A 15,736-nucleotide genomic window follows, 5' to 3' on the forward strand; every position below is an offset into this window, starting at 1 on the left:
TGAGATCAGGGGGTTTTACACCACACATTGGAAAGATCAGGGGGTTTTACACCACACACTGGAAAGAGGGGGTTTTACACCACACACACTGGAAAGAGGGGGTTTTACACCACACACTGGAAAGATCAGGGGGTTTTACACCACACACTGGAAAGATATGTAACAAATGGCTGATGAGCTGTATATGTTTGTATTTATGCTTGGATAACTATGTACTTATAAAATATTTTTCAGTCATATGATGACGTCATAAGGCGTATGTACATACACTGTGTATTCTTGTGGTAGGGCATGTTGCCAAAGTCCTGCCACCACTGAGGCATAATGCTGAAGACATGACACTCCAGCCACATCACACTGACACCTGGCCAACCAGTCCTGTTTCCTTACTCTAAGCAGCAAATACCACTTTAGTATGACTTTGGCATGATAAGGTTTCATACTGAGTCTCCCAACATCGAGGCAGACGCTCTATCCAATCGGCCACCGAAACAGACTTGGTCAGCATTGTGCTGCTATACTGTTAACACATGTATGGAAACACCCATCAACCACAGACACGGTCATATGGTTATCTAAACACCAGTTATCAGGTACAATCAACAATGAGGCCATGTTAGTATGCAATCTGGTCCCTCGTTAAGTGAGTGGGCAATGCCACAAGACAGGATGTCAAAACTTGGCAGTCGAAACTCCTCTATACATTAAAAACACCCCGTTTTGGGAAAAGCTAAAAGATGTTTTAAAACATTTTCACAGACACTGAAAAGTGGCCTAAAGACAGCGTTTAATAAGTTTAATGTACAATATTTCACTATAATGATCTGACACACTTTCCACAGTGTGATAAATGGGTGTGTCTCTTCAGTCAATCACAGACACGCTGCCCGAAAAAAAGGCAGCAGTCATGAACAGAGCCGAGCTGGGGGTAACTTACAGAAAATCACGATGCCACAGCCAAACAATAGCATGGCGGCAATGAACTCTTGTCACGGCTTCAAGAACAAGTTACCTTGTTACTTTACCGTTTTATTGTTGTTGTACTCCATCAGCCAGTTGTTCACTATGACATTTTCCTTGGCGTGTCCACCTGGCCTCTGGTTATTTATGTCATCTCAGTTCACCAGAGCTCAATGAACGCACCGGGGATAGTGTGTCAGATTGTTGTTAGCAAAGCCATGTACATATCATCTGATTTTGATCACAATGAAGCAGACTCAGCTTCAGTATGATACTCATGCATTGATTGGAAAAATACCTTGTCAACACAGGCATACATGACATGTACCCTTTGTACTCTCACAAATGTTTTGAAAGGAACATAATCTCTGGTGACAGATATCAGTTGAAGGCTTCAAGGCTACTATTACATCTACCATCAGGATGTTGGTGTATATATTTACTCACGGATCAATGTCTACCATCAGGATGTTGGTGTATATATTTACTCACGGATCTATGTCTACCATCAGGATGTTGATGTATATGTTTACTCATGGATCAATATCTACCATCAGGATGTTGGTGTATATGTTTACTCACGGGTCAATGTCTACCATCAGGATGTTGGTGTATATGTTTACTCACGGGTCAATGTCTACCATCAGGATGTTGGTGTATATGTTTACTCACGGATCAATGTCCACCATCAGGATGTTGGGGTATATGTTTACTCACGGATCAATGTCCACCATCAGGATGTTGGTGTATATGCTTACTCATGGATCAATGTCTACCATCAGGATGTTAGTGTATATGTTACTCAAGTGTCAATGTCCATCATCAGGATGTTGGTGTATATGTTTATCATGTATCAATATCTACCATCAGGATGTTAGTGTATATGTTTACTCACGGATCAATGTCCACCATCTGGATGTTGGTGTATATGTTTACTCATGGATCAATGTCTACCATCAGGATGTTGGTGTATATGTTTACTCACGGATCAATATCTACCATCAGGATGTTGATGTATATGTTTACTCACAGATCAATGTCCACCATCAGGATGTTGGTGTATATGTTTACTAACAGGTCAATGTCCACCATCAGAATGTTGGTGTATATGTTTACTCATGTATCAATATCTACCATCAGGATGTTGGTGTATATGTTTACTCACTGATCAATGTCCACCATCAGGATGTTGGTGTATATGTTTACTCATGGATCAATGTCTACCATCAGGATGTTGATGCATATGTTTACTCACGGGTCAATGTCTACCATCAGGATGTTGGTGTATATGTTTACTTACGGATCAATGTCTACCATCAGGATGTTGATGTATATGTTTACTCACGGATCAATGTCTACCATCAGGATGTTGGTGTATATGTTTACTCACAGATCAATATCTACCATCAGGATGTTGGTGTATATGTTTACTAACAGGTCAATGTCCACCATCAGAATGTTGGTGTATATGTTTACTCACGGGTAAATGTCTACCATCTGGATGTTGATGTATATGTTTACTCACGGATCAATGTCTACCATCAGAATGTTGGTGTATATGTTTACTCACAGATCAATGTCCACCATCAGGATGTTGGTGTATATGTTTACTCATAGATCAATGTATACCATCAGGATGTTGGTGTATATGTTTACTCACGGGTCAATGTCTACCATCAGGATGTTGGTGTATATGTTTACTCATGAATCAATGTCTACCATCAGGATGTTGGTGTATATGTTTACTCACGGATCAATGTCTACCATCAGGATGTTCGTGTATATGTTTACTCACGGATCAATGTCAACCATCAGGATGTTGGTGTATATGTTTACTTATGGATCAATGTCCACCATCAAGATGTTGGTGTATATGTTTACTAACAGGTCAATGTCCACCATCAGAATGTTGGTGTATATGTTTACTCACGGGTAAATGTCTACCATCTGGATGTTGGTGTATATGTTTACTCACGGATCTATGTCTACCATCAGAATGTTGGTGTATATGTTTACTCACAGATCAATGTCCACCATCAGAATGTTGGTGTATATGTTTACTCACGGGTAAATGTCTACCATCTGGATGTTGGTGTATATGTTTACTCACGGATCAATGTCTACCATCAGGATGTTGGTGTATATGTTTACTCACGGGTAAATGTCTACCATCTGGATGTTGGTGTATATGTTTACTCACAGATCAATGTCCACCATCAGAATGTTGGTGTATATGTTTACTCACGGGTAAATGTCTACCATCTGGATGTTTGTGTATATGTTTACTCATACATCTATGTCTGCCATCAGGACGTTGATGTATATGTTTACTCACGGATCAATGTCTACCATCAGGATGTTGGTGTATATGTTTACTCACGGATCAATGTCAACCATCAGGATGTTGGTGTATATGTTTACTCACAGATCAATGTCTACCATCAGGATGTTGGTGTATATGTTTACTCACAGATCAATATCTACCATCAGGATGTTGGTGTATATGTTTACTCACGGATCAATGACATACATGCTATGTTTTGTGCTGCTGCAAGCACAACAAAGGCTATTACAAAATGACTCCGAAAACACCGGGCATGGGCTCCAATCACGTTATAATAAGTAGAAGCAAAAAGAAAAAAAACAAAAAGGATAACTGAAAACACAAGGGTGGGTATTTTTTTCCCTAATGCAAATTCTGAAAACAGTCTGTAATGGTCGTGCTAATACTCACTCTCAGCATATTGTTGATTTATACTGTTTTGGCAAACTTTGGTCTGACTGTGACTGCACAATCGCAGTAAAACCCTGGGACTGCCTAATTCTTATAGCTGCACTACAAGGTCTGGCCAAGAGATCAGATAAGGCCAATAAAGTAGGGCAGCATAATATAGCTGACTGCTGAATCAGCACATATACCACGTTCACAAGGTACGTGATACTCAGGCTTTCATGGATTTACACCAACAAGAAAATCTTGATCTTAATTTTGTGCTCTCCTTTGAAAGACGCATAAGAACACTGCAGCATGACTGTAATTCATTAAGATAAAATTGCAGATACTAGCAAATAACATCACTGACAGCATGGAAACATCAGAGAATTCAGAGGACACATGAGAAACACTGGATGCAAACCCACCAAGTTAACACTATCCAAATAAATAAAAGACAGGGCAACTCACCCATTCCTGCAGAGATCAGCTGATCTTCTTTTGAGTTAGCAATCATACTGAGAACTCCCTTAGCACCATGAGCCTGTAAGCAATAATACAGAGTTTGTCTTATTATAACTTTATCTTGTCCTTGAGAGTTTTAATTTCAAAATTTCACCTAACTTCGCTCACTGTGCAGCATATTCTGTGACACGTAAATATAAAAGCAGGGCTTACATCCACGCTAAAATCCACTTTGCCCGTCTTCCAGTTGAAGACACAGATGTAACCATCTTTTCTACCTCCAAGCAGAAGAGTTCTGTTTCTGTTTGTCACGTTAGCCTTTGTGGTGTCCTGAAGACTTCGTGTCTCGACCGTTTTCTTCATGGCCCTCCAGGCATCCTCCTTCAACATGGCATCCACTACATATTCATACACCAGGAGATAGTTGCAGAATTCTGGTGTGGGGAAAAATACACTGGATATTAACATTCTACAACACAATGGCAGTTCCTGGTTACTTTGGCAATATTTTGACCAGTAAAGGACAATTCTGTCAGTAACATTTTTGTCAGAAGTGCCAACAATTATATCTTTGTCTGTATAGTTTGTGTAACTTTAATATTAATGTATGTACCCTATCATGTCTGTTAAAATGTTTTTAACAATGATAAATAATGCACAGCAGGACAAGAACATCAAAATACTACACAGTATAAAAACCTTAAATACTAAGGAACGTGTATGGAAACTTATTTAACTAATACTTGTTTATAACACAAACATTTCACGGTTATATTAAGACTACTACTCCTTTATTCATGAAATGATCTTAAAATGATATTCCAATCTACAAGGAAAGACTCTTCTTCTCATAATAAATGACTATAATGCAACTAAATGACTTTTTTGATGTAATTACGTAATTCAAGTTATCCCATCTCACAAGGAGTGAAAAAGAGGAAAGCCCTCGTTCCTTGCCCAGAAATTTTACTCTAAAGGCAATAATTATACTCCTGAGGTCTAAGAACTGATGTAACCTGTCACATATATTAAAGGTGGAGAAAACTTCCTAAATGTGGTCTTCAATATTTTTTCCGATTTTTCATTAAGGAGAAAAAGACACTTGAAAATAATTTTTGTATGGTGGGTATTTGGGACCATCTTTTGGTATTTATAGTCTCTGTTTAATAATGTCATAAATGAAGATGTAACACAGGTCTAATAAATATTTTTGCACTAGAATTTGTTTTTTTCTGCTAACAAAAGTATTAAACCTCAATTTGGATCAAATTTATATTGTTAATATGTTCATAAATATTATCATAATTTAGGTTAAATGCATATGTTTCGATATAAACAACAAATTTTTCATTCAAATAAATTTATTAAACAAGCATTACATCCTTATTTAGAACATTATTATGCAACAATGATAAATACCAAAAGATGGTCCCAAATACCCACCATACAAAAATATTTTCAAATACCCTTTTCTCTTGAAAAAAAAAAATCCAAAAAAATATTAAAGATCATATTGGCAAATAAGTTTTGACGTTCTTTCATCTCATTTTGACGTCATTTTTATGTTTTCTTCTCCTTTAACAACAACTTACAGCTTCTGGCAGCTCACCAAATGATGTATTTGGAGGTTATAACAGGGGAATTTTCATATCATACTCCACATCAGCCTTGAGACCAGAATATCAGCCTGTGACCAGCATATCAGCCTGTGACCAGCATATCAGCCTGTGACCAGCATATCAGCCTGAGATCAGCATATCAGCCTGAGACCAGTGCATCAGCCTGAGAGCTGCATATCAGCCTGAGACCAGCATATCAGCCTGAGACCAGCGCATCAGCCTGAGACCAAAATATTGGCCTTGTGACCAGCATATCAGCCTGAGATCAACATATCAGCCTGAGACCAGCGCATCAGCCTGAGACCTGCATATCAGCCTGAGACCAGAATATCAGCCTGAGACCAGCATATCAGCCTGAGACCAGAATATCAGCCTGAAACCAGCATATCAGCCTGAGACCAGCATATCAGCCTGAGACCAGCACATCAGCCTGTGACCAACGCATCAGCCTGAGACTAGCACATCAACCTGTGACCAGCATATCAGCCTGAGACCAGCATATCAGCCTGAGATCAGCATATCAGTCTGTGACCAGCATATCAGTCCTGTGACCAGAATATCAGCCTGAGACCAGCATATCAGCCTGAGATCAGAATATCAGTTTGAGACCAGCATATCAGCCTGAGACCAGCATATCAGTCTGAGACCAGCATATCAGTCTGATATGGTGATATGGGAATGTCTATATTTTCAACATGTTATAACTTGTTTTTATTGATCAAATGATCGCCATATATCAAGCCCCTTGCAATTTTAGGTCATTTCCCATACTTGCATGTAAGCAGTGTGGTCTTACCTTCACTGGGGTATTCCCATTCTGCCACCACTGTACAAGGATTTGTGTGTGTCTTACACTTAACTATACTGCCACGTCCTGTCACCACAAACATGGTACCTGGCAGGAGACAATACAGAGAGGAGATCATTAATATTGAAAGCATTGATGGTTTTTACAGTGCAATTACTTAATCAATTGGAATATCTAAAATGTCTCTCAACAGCACCAAATACTAGCATCATAATATATCTCGAAATCATCTCGCTGGCCATAGTGTTTAATTTGCTAAATCAGTCCGGGTTTTCTCATTATTAATATTATTATTACTTTGACTATTTCAAAATGGTCCAATTCAGCCCTTAAAAAACATCCTTCATGTTCAAACTTCATTGAGAATTTTCCTTTGCAACAAGTGTTAATGATTTATGGATCCTGTGTTTTTCTTAACATTTTAATAAAGAAAATCTGATGATAATACCAGTACAGGCATTTTTACAAAGACTATAACACTCAACCACGAGACACATTCCTTACCCTTACATCAAGTGAACTTGTACCACTGAAGTTGACTCAACCACACAACCCATTAGTTTAAATGAAATTGAAGGACTTGAACATACATGTATCTATTAAATATAAGCCCTGGTTAATAGTCCAAGCCAGCAGGTCAACAAAAGTTCAGGTGAACACCCCTACCAAATACATTTATAGTTTGAAATGTATAAAAAGAATACCTTCACCATTTTGGTGAGTATAACCCATGGCTGGGATTCATAGAAGTCCAAATTGTAACAGCCAGAAACTCAAAATTGAGCTTTTTTTGTGGTCAGATTTAGTTTATTTATATTTTACAGGTCAACTATAGCCTGGTTCAAGATGGATGGGTGGGTGGGTGGGTGTGTTGATGGATGGATGGATGGATGGATGGATGGATGTCAGTCAGTTAGTCAGTCAGTCAGTCAGTCAGTCAGTGAGAGAGAGAGAGAGAGAGTCAGTAAGAGAGAGTCAGTGAGAGAGACAACATACGCAAAAAACACAGGGTTTGTCATGATCAGAGATACATGTAAATAATAAAACAATTATTAACCATCCATGTTCAGTTGTTGATTGTTATATTACAGCAGCTATAGAAAATCCTCCATACAGGTACACTGTACGCTTGGTGGTGTTGAGTACAAACACCCAACTGAGTCTCACCTCAGATTGCTGAATAGCTGTAACCTAATTTACCTGTAAAACACTTATACTTTAGGAAGAGGGGAGCCCAAGATCATGTTGTGTTGCATGAAGCTTTAGGGTGAAATATTAGCCTTGTTATTATATACAAACTTCCCTGCATGGATTTGGAAAAGGCAGGCCACTCAAACTAAAGTATGAATATTTGCAGATATAACTTTCAACGTTAGTTTACATGTACCTTCAGCTACGGCATAAGCAGCGTCAATGAGTCCCTTTCTTGGATGCTGTAACAATGTGGTGATGACGTCTCCGGAGTTAGGACTGACAAGACGCACACTGGAGTCCTTACATAGCAGAACTGACCGCTTAGGAAACATCGGGTGTAGAGTGTGCTTCATGGAGAACACACGGTAACTAGACCACCAACAGAAATAGTGCTACTGTCAAAAACTCTTTCTAACCCTGTTAAATACTGACAAGGTTTATCCGGATGTGATGTTTTTTTCCATATGAATTACCAATATAGCAATGAGTAATTATGTTCATCATAAAAATAAGTTTTATTCTGTGTAAATATCTGCTTGCAAAAAGGGAATGTTTTAAAGTTTCTTGAAAATTACCAAAAATTACTGACCAATACATAAATCCATTTACATAGACCACAATGTGTCAAATTTGGGGGGGGCCTCCGTGGCTCAGTCGGTTAGCGTGCTAGCGCAGCGTAGTGACCCAGAAGCCTCTCACCAATGCGGTCGCTGCGAGTTCAAGACCAGCTTATGCTGGCTTCCTCTCCGGCCGTACGTGGGAAGGTCAGCAGCAACCTGCGGATGGTCGTGGGTTTCCCCCGCGCTCCGCCCGGTTTCCACCCACCATAATGCTGGCCGTCGTGGTATAAGTGAAATATTCTTGAGTACGGTGTAAAACACCAATCAAAAAAAAAAAAAACAAAAATCAAATTCGGGCTACAGTCACAAAATGGAAGTTTACAGCTCATAAGCAGTGTACAATACCAGTCCCTACAAAAGGAAGCAAATCTTGTAGGTCTATCTCACTAATGGTAGTGCCCTTTATCTACTTAAGTAATGATATCAGTAATTTATGGATTAAACTATACAAATAATAATGAATAAATAAGGGCTGGTATTGTTGTGCTGGTAGACAGATGGCACTGTTCTAAGATGGGTTACAAGATTTGCTTCCCTTTGTAGATGTGTGGAGAGTCCCACTTTTTTTTTGAAATGGGTGTGACATATTTTTACAGTAACTTATTATTAAGTCAGCTTAACGCAAGGTTTACAATATAAAGTTATAGTTATAGTTGCTTAGTGCAATTTTGTATTTTAGTATGACACAGCTTCATACCCTACAGACGTGTTCATCTGATAGAGGTGCTGGATGTTCCATAGATCGGCACTCTTCCCAGAGAATGTAATAAACGTATCATATGCCAGCTGAGAACAAAGCCCTTGCACTGGCTTTTGGATTTCTGTGCTGTTGAAATGAACAAAAATATATACAATGATGGTTTAATGAATCTAAATTACCATTTGAGGTAAAAGAAAAATTAAATCAGCTTATTTGTTGAAACTGTCAGCCAGTTAACTGAGGGATAAAGTAAATGAGGGTTTATATAAATCAACAGAGTACTAATTAATATTTCAGGCAATTAATGAACAGCATACAATGGTCACCAAACTGGCAGTTTTATACAGTGTACATGTACTTGTCACTCTACTAGTCGTTTATTTTAGCTTTTCAAAAGCTCATGGAACATGTGCAATATACATGGAGATGCCTAGACTTCTTCATTGTTACCATTAAATGTTACTGTGCGAGCAACAGCAAAACTGGAGGTAACAAAATCGATAGCTTACTGGTCAATCTCATCACAACTCTCAAGGCTCCAGACCCTCACCGTGCGGTCCAAACTGGCAGACATGAAGGCCGGACCATAGGGGTGGACACCCAGGTAGTTGACAGCGTCCGTGTGGGTCACAAACACCATCACCACTGACACAGTCTTGTCCCACACCTTAACTACAAACACATATTGTAGAAGTCATATTTATTGTTTGTAGACACAATCAATTTAATCAAATATTTATTTCCTTATTATCTCAAGAATTTTTCACTTGTACAATAAGACATTGGTGGCCAGTTATAAAGGTAAAGGAAACCAGAGGGTCTGGCATACATGTAAACCACCCCCTTTATGAAGTTACTGAAAAACTTTCCCATGCGTGACCTACACATATGCGCACCATATTGCTCGTTTTTTGTCACTAAGGACCCAGGAACAGTGAGAAAGGGGAGAATACAAATTCCCTACTGAGGGATGGCTTTGAACCGGCACTTTGTATGTCCTAGTGACTGAAAGGCAAGTGCCTTAACCACTTGACACCAACCCACTCCCAGATTAAATAAACAGTGCTTCATATCAAGCCAACGAAGCAAAAATGGTATGGCGCATGTACATAATATGTAATTGCAACAGCGAGCCACACATACACGCCTTGCACATGTATAGTATGGCCTTCACTTTAATGTGGATCAGTAAGACAAAAAGATGTTATAAAGAGACAGCAGTACATCCTTCACATCTGCATTGTTGCTACATGTACATAACAATGCAAATAAAATCAATGTGGTCTAACAATTCAAAATATTCAACAAGAGCCCTCTCTTGTTTACGTTACTGAATACTGGATGTACTGTGTCCTGATTGGGAAAAGATTTGCATGGCCAAAAATCAGGACACTCTCTGGACTTTCCTTCACATTACCCTGAAACTCAAAACTCAAATCAAAGCTTCTTTACTTACTGCATCCATCTTTGGCAGCTGTTACCAGGTACTTCAGGGGGTTGAAGAAGGTTAGAGCTGTGATCCTCCTCGAATGAAGGTCTTTGTAGTGGGCCACAAAATGACCATCATACACACTATACTCCTACAAAACAGTTCAGATCAGAATGCACACTGTACTCCTACAAAACAGTTCAGATCACCATACACACTGTACTCCTACAAAACAGTTCAGACCACCATATACACTATACTCCTACAGAACAGTTCAGATCATCATACACACTGTACTCCTACAAAACAGTTCAGATCACCATACACACTGTACTCCTACAAAACAGTTCAGATCATCATACACACTGTACTCCTACAAAACACTTCAGACCACCATATACACTATACTCCTACAAAACAGTTCAGATCATCATACACATTATACTCATACAAAACAGTTCAGACCACCATACACACTGTACTCCTACAAAACAGTTCAGACCACCATACACACTGTACTTATACAAAACAGTTCAGATCACCATACACATTATACTCATACAAAACAGTTCAGATCAGAATGCACATTATACTCCTACAAAACAGTTCAGATCATCATACACACTATACTCCTACAAAACAGTTCAGATCATCATACACATTATACTCATACAAAACAGTTCAGATCACCATACACACTGTACTCCTACAAAACAGTTCAGATCACCATACACATTATACTCCTACAAAACAGTTCAGATCAGAATACACACTATACTCCTACAAAACAGTTTAGATCAGAATACACACTGTACTCATACAAAACAGTTCAGATCATCATACACACTGTACTCCTAGTGGCAGGATCTAATAGATTAATTAGGTACATCATTTATAAGGTTGTCATAAAATCTGAGGATTAAAAACCATTGGTCTCTCCTGATCTGTGATCTTCCAGATTAAGATCACATCCATCACTTTGCCAGTTATGGTGCTGGTTAAATTTTCCTGGACCAAGTTTCACTTTGTTCAAGTTTATTCTGTTATATGACAGTTAGCAAGCACACGTTCACAAATGGCTGATTTTATATATTTAGTTTGGGTGAAGGCCTGACATTTTTTAATCCGCTTGTGTAGTGGTCAACGTACTGAGTATAGTCTTACAGGTTAACTGCCAATCAACATGTTGTCACCTTTGATGATTACCTCACCCTTCATTGGTAAAATGAGCTACCTGTACATGCTGTACATACATGCATGTCATACATGAACTGCAAGTTTAGAAAGCCAACAATGACAGCAACTATGAACTATATGCATGAACTGACTCACCACAACCCCTGAATCCAGAGCTAGGAAGCATCGCTGGGAGCGACTGGCAGTTGGCTCAAGAACAAGGCAAGTGAACTCAGCTTCCTCGTAGCCTGTTAACTTTGTGATTTTCCGAGGCAGTATGTACCGGGCATTATACCTAAACCTCCAAGCCTGTCAAAAAGCACAGCACCTGCAGATTCAGTTCATAAATTCCTTACATATAAACTGCAATATGTCTTTGACCTTTTCAAACATCGAGGTCGACAGACTTCTTTTGTTATTGTATAGGATTGCGGAAGTTTTCTGTGCCAAAAAAAAAAATTACATAACTTTTTTTAAAATATGAGTGTCTAATATAAAATATCCATTGTAATTATCTACAGAAATGCCCATGGCTTAATTAACTGTGATGTAATTGGTGGTCTTTGTCATGAATATTTAAACATGTACAACAGTTATTGACAATCAGATGACTGAATCTGAGCCACTTTTGTGACTTGAGGGTATTGCAAAACATATTAATAATTCTCTACCTTTCATCACATGACTGGTTTGAAGAGATAATGTATTTTTATGGCTGTCTGACACACTTCAATCCTCAATATTAGAAATGATGATTGAAAAATCAGATAAAGCTGTGGAAATTATTTTGTAGTTGGAGTAACTTACCGTAAAGTAACCACCTCCCACAGTGATGACCTCATTAATGCTGTCATTGTACATGGCTAATATTATTGGAGCCAGGGATTTAGCACTTGATATAATTTCAAACTGTGGGGTCATTAACTAAAAAAGAAAAAAAGAGCAAAACATGCAGGTGCACAAATCAAAACCCCTCTATCACAAAGATGGGACACATTGTATGTCCACTCCAGCAGGCATGTTTTGGAGACACAGTGTTAAGAAGGCCATCTTCACTGAGCACATTCTAAGGGGTTGTTCTCAAGATATTTGGTAACAGACCGATGGACAGAATGACTTAGTGGTAAAAAAGCTTTTAATAACCTAAGTTCCACCAATAAAAGCAAGGATATGTTTTATGTATTAATAGTATCTGGCTACGGGATCATCAAAGTGGTCGTAGACTTAAGTATAAACTTCGACCATTAAATTTGGTATGTTCTTTTCCTTTGTTTTAGCTGAAATTTGATGCACGATATCTTACCCAGAACTTACGTTGCCAAGCACTATTTTGACATTGTTACATATGAAATAAAAATTTTATAAGGGTTTGAAATTTTGACTTAAGTCTAAGATCTCTTCGTGACCCCAGGGCCTGGACACCAACAGGCCTAAACAGAATAAAACTTCACAAAAAATGACTCAGAAGTATTTGTTCTGTACTTATCTGTGAGTTTGAAAATAAAATAAAAACGAAAGTAATTCTTAATATTCATAATAAATATATGCAGAATATTAACACATGCAGAAAAAAAAAATCCGAGAAGCCTGTGTGTCTCCTAGAATAAAATGTATTGCATGCACACTTACAAAGAGAACCTTCTCTCCATGGGTATACCCCACATACATGTTGTGCTTAGATGCAAACAACAGTCTATTCATTGACTCCTCCACTTCAATGGCATCTTTTTTCCGTCCATCACTTTTAAAATACTTGAATGGTTCCAAGTCTGTCCAAAGTTATGTATTCATATTCCTGTAAAAAGAAGGTACACAAATAACAAGCTATGGCTTACATAACTACAGACAGCATTACCCTTAGTATGCATGCAGCACAATTCAGAGTATCGAGTTTCGAACTATTTACTCTCTAAAGGTAAATTAAATCCTGTATCATGTGATTTGTCAAAAATGATTAGGCAACTATTACTGAACAAACTTACGATAACAGCAAGAAAAAAGTTTCAAAAAAATTTACTCACAGTAGATGAACAATGAGGAAAACTGAGGAGCTGAAACTTTGTGAACTCAAGAAGTTTATAAGGAAAACGTGTTGTTTGTGCCTCTGGAATATGGTGAGATAAGTGATCGGTAAATTAATGTCAACAAAGGTTGCCTAACATTTCTCACAAGTTACTGACAGAGTAGGACTGGTTTTACCTTTAACAACCAAAAAGTTCACACTCAAAACTCTTCTGCTGGAACTTCTTTTTGTGCAGTACCAGTACATGTTTCTTGATTTAAACGTGAAGTGCAAATTTATTAATTTTCACGAAAAAATTGAATGAACAGAAAAATTTTAACTAGTCAAAGAGGTATTGATACCTTGCTAATCAGCTATAATTTCGGAAAATAATTATTAACCCTTTCTACTTAAAGCGCTAATGGACACTAGTCTGACTATAGTGTGAATACTTCTGTGTCTTAAAAACAGGGTTAAATGATGTGGAGCTAGAGTATGAATTGCTTTCCTAAGTGAACTGTAAAAAATTTGCAGCTAAAAAAAAAAAAAAAAAAAACATTCATCATTAAAGTATAGCCACAAATCACATGGTGCTCTCAAACACTTTTTGTTTATACTCAAGGTTATATCTGTCTGAGCCCTGATTCATTGTCACATAACCTGATAAGGAATATTTTCCAGCAACCACCAAAGATTTTAATCTTGAGAACTCTTTAACAGTTTTAATGTTGGAGTTAAACAGTGAAATTAATTATCAATCCTTTTGCTTTGAGCCATTTCCTTCCTACCATTTTAAAATTATTGCCCAGATATGTAGATGTGATTTCTCTTGGTACTGGAGTAGATTCTGAGAAATCTTGGACAGCTACATGTGGCTGGTTAAAATACAGGGTGTCCCAGAAGTCGTGCACCATCCTGATTTTCTTTTTTTTTCTGTGTTTCAGATTTAATACTGATTTTAAACTTTTTCCAATCTTTCAGAGTTAATTATGGCTAATAAACTAACAGTACAAGAAAGAGTTGAATTGGTTTTTATGTTTGCAAGAGATGGGACAACACACCGCTCTGGGATGGTGCGCAACTTCTTGGACACCCTGTATATCAGATTGGTAGATGTCATTTAGAAAGTGGATTTTCAAGCAACAATAGAGTGTGTTATAATCTTAAAGATGACACTTTGTGGATATAGGGATCTGCCTCATTTCTGATCATCAGCAGGGCAATGCATGTTCTCTGTACATTAGGAGTCAGCAACCTGTACCTCCTATTTTTGTGGGAGACTTGTTGGTAGAGTAGCTGAGGTGCCTAATAATTAATTAAACCTAGTAATCCCTCAGAAAGTATCAGCATCTGCTAAACAAAAAAGGCAGACTTCCCAGATTACAAGCTCATGAACAAACAAAAAACAATGCTACCCAGCCTCAAGATATAGCTCTGACCTTGGACACAACAAACTGCATGTATGTACAATGAATGCCACCAAACACATCAATGTATATACATATTCAAGGTACACATTAATGTATATACATGTTCAAGGTACATGGTTATGTCCTGTCCAGGTTGAAAACTACAACTACATGCAGAAGCTTCAAAATCATTTTTAATAAATAGTACTAACCTTTCCATTGTTAATTAACAGTGCATCTTGTAGCTCTTCAGAATGGTTAAGTTTCCTCCTGTGATATATGCCATGACTGAGTTCTACATTGCGGTTGTCAGCTTCTGTTATGGCATGAACAGTATCCCTTATGGACTGTCGTAACAATCTCCAGTAATTCCTCGCCTTCTGCTTTTCAACATCCTTTCGTCTTTGGGCAAGGATTTCTGACTGGGATTTTGTTTTCAAGTCTGGTTCAGCTGTTATCATCTTGCTCTTTTATGCTGAATATATATATAAAAAAAAAGATTGTGAAATATATAGAAGATGTATGCTCATCCAATGTATTTGGGCATTTCATTCATAAACTGAAGATACACATTTTAATACTTGTATTATTACACAATAAAATGACAGCAAAAAAAAAAAAAAGAAAACAAAAAAAAAAAA

At 37.9% G+C, this 15,736-nt stretch overlaps 1 protein-coding gene across 1 annotated transcript in view; it reads right to left on the reverse strand.

The window, feature by feature from the left end:
* Positions 1-15,437, reverse strand: part of LOC135474835 (uncharacterized) — a 38,126-nt gene extending 22,689 nt beyond the window's left edge. Inside the window, exons 1-11 of the mRNA XM_064754449.1 lie at positions 15,308-15,437; positions 13,314-13,479; positions 12,492-12,608; positions 11,841-11,993; positions 10,536-10,659; positions 9,589-9,751; positions 9,077-9,205; positions 7,953-8,128; positions 6,554-6,652; positions 4,352-4,572; positions 4,145-4,217 (exon numbers count right to left, since the gene is read on the reverse strand). Of these exons, the coding sequence (XP_064610519.1) occupies positions 4,145-4,217; positions 4,352-4,572; positions 6,554-6,652; positions 7,953-8,128; positions 9,077-9,205; positions 9,589-9,751; positions 10,536-10,659; positions 11,841-11,993; positions 12,492-12,608; positions 13,314-13,385 (1,327 nt within the window). The 5' untranslated portion in view covers positions 13,386-13,479; positions 15,308-15,437. The remainder of the gene's footprint in view (positions 1-4,144; positions 4,218-4,351; positions 4,573-6,553; positions 6,653-7,952; positions 8,129-9,076; positions 9,206-9,588; positions 9,752-10,535; positions 10,660-11,840; positions 11,994-12,491; positions 12,609-13,313; positions 13,480-15,307) is intronic.
* Positions 15,438-15,736: the final 299 nt, after the last annotated feature.

The sequence above is a fragment of the Liolophura sinensis genome, chromosome 9 (assembly GCF_032854445.1).
Source record: "Liolophura sinensis isolate JHLJ2023 chromosome 9, CUHK_Ljap_v2, whole genome shotgun sequence".
NCBI classification, from domain to species: Eukaryota; Metazoa; Mollusca; class Polyplacophora; order Chitonida; family Chitonidae; genus Liolophura; species Liolophura sinensis.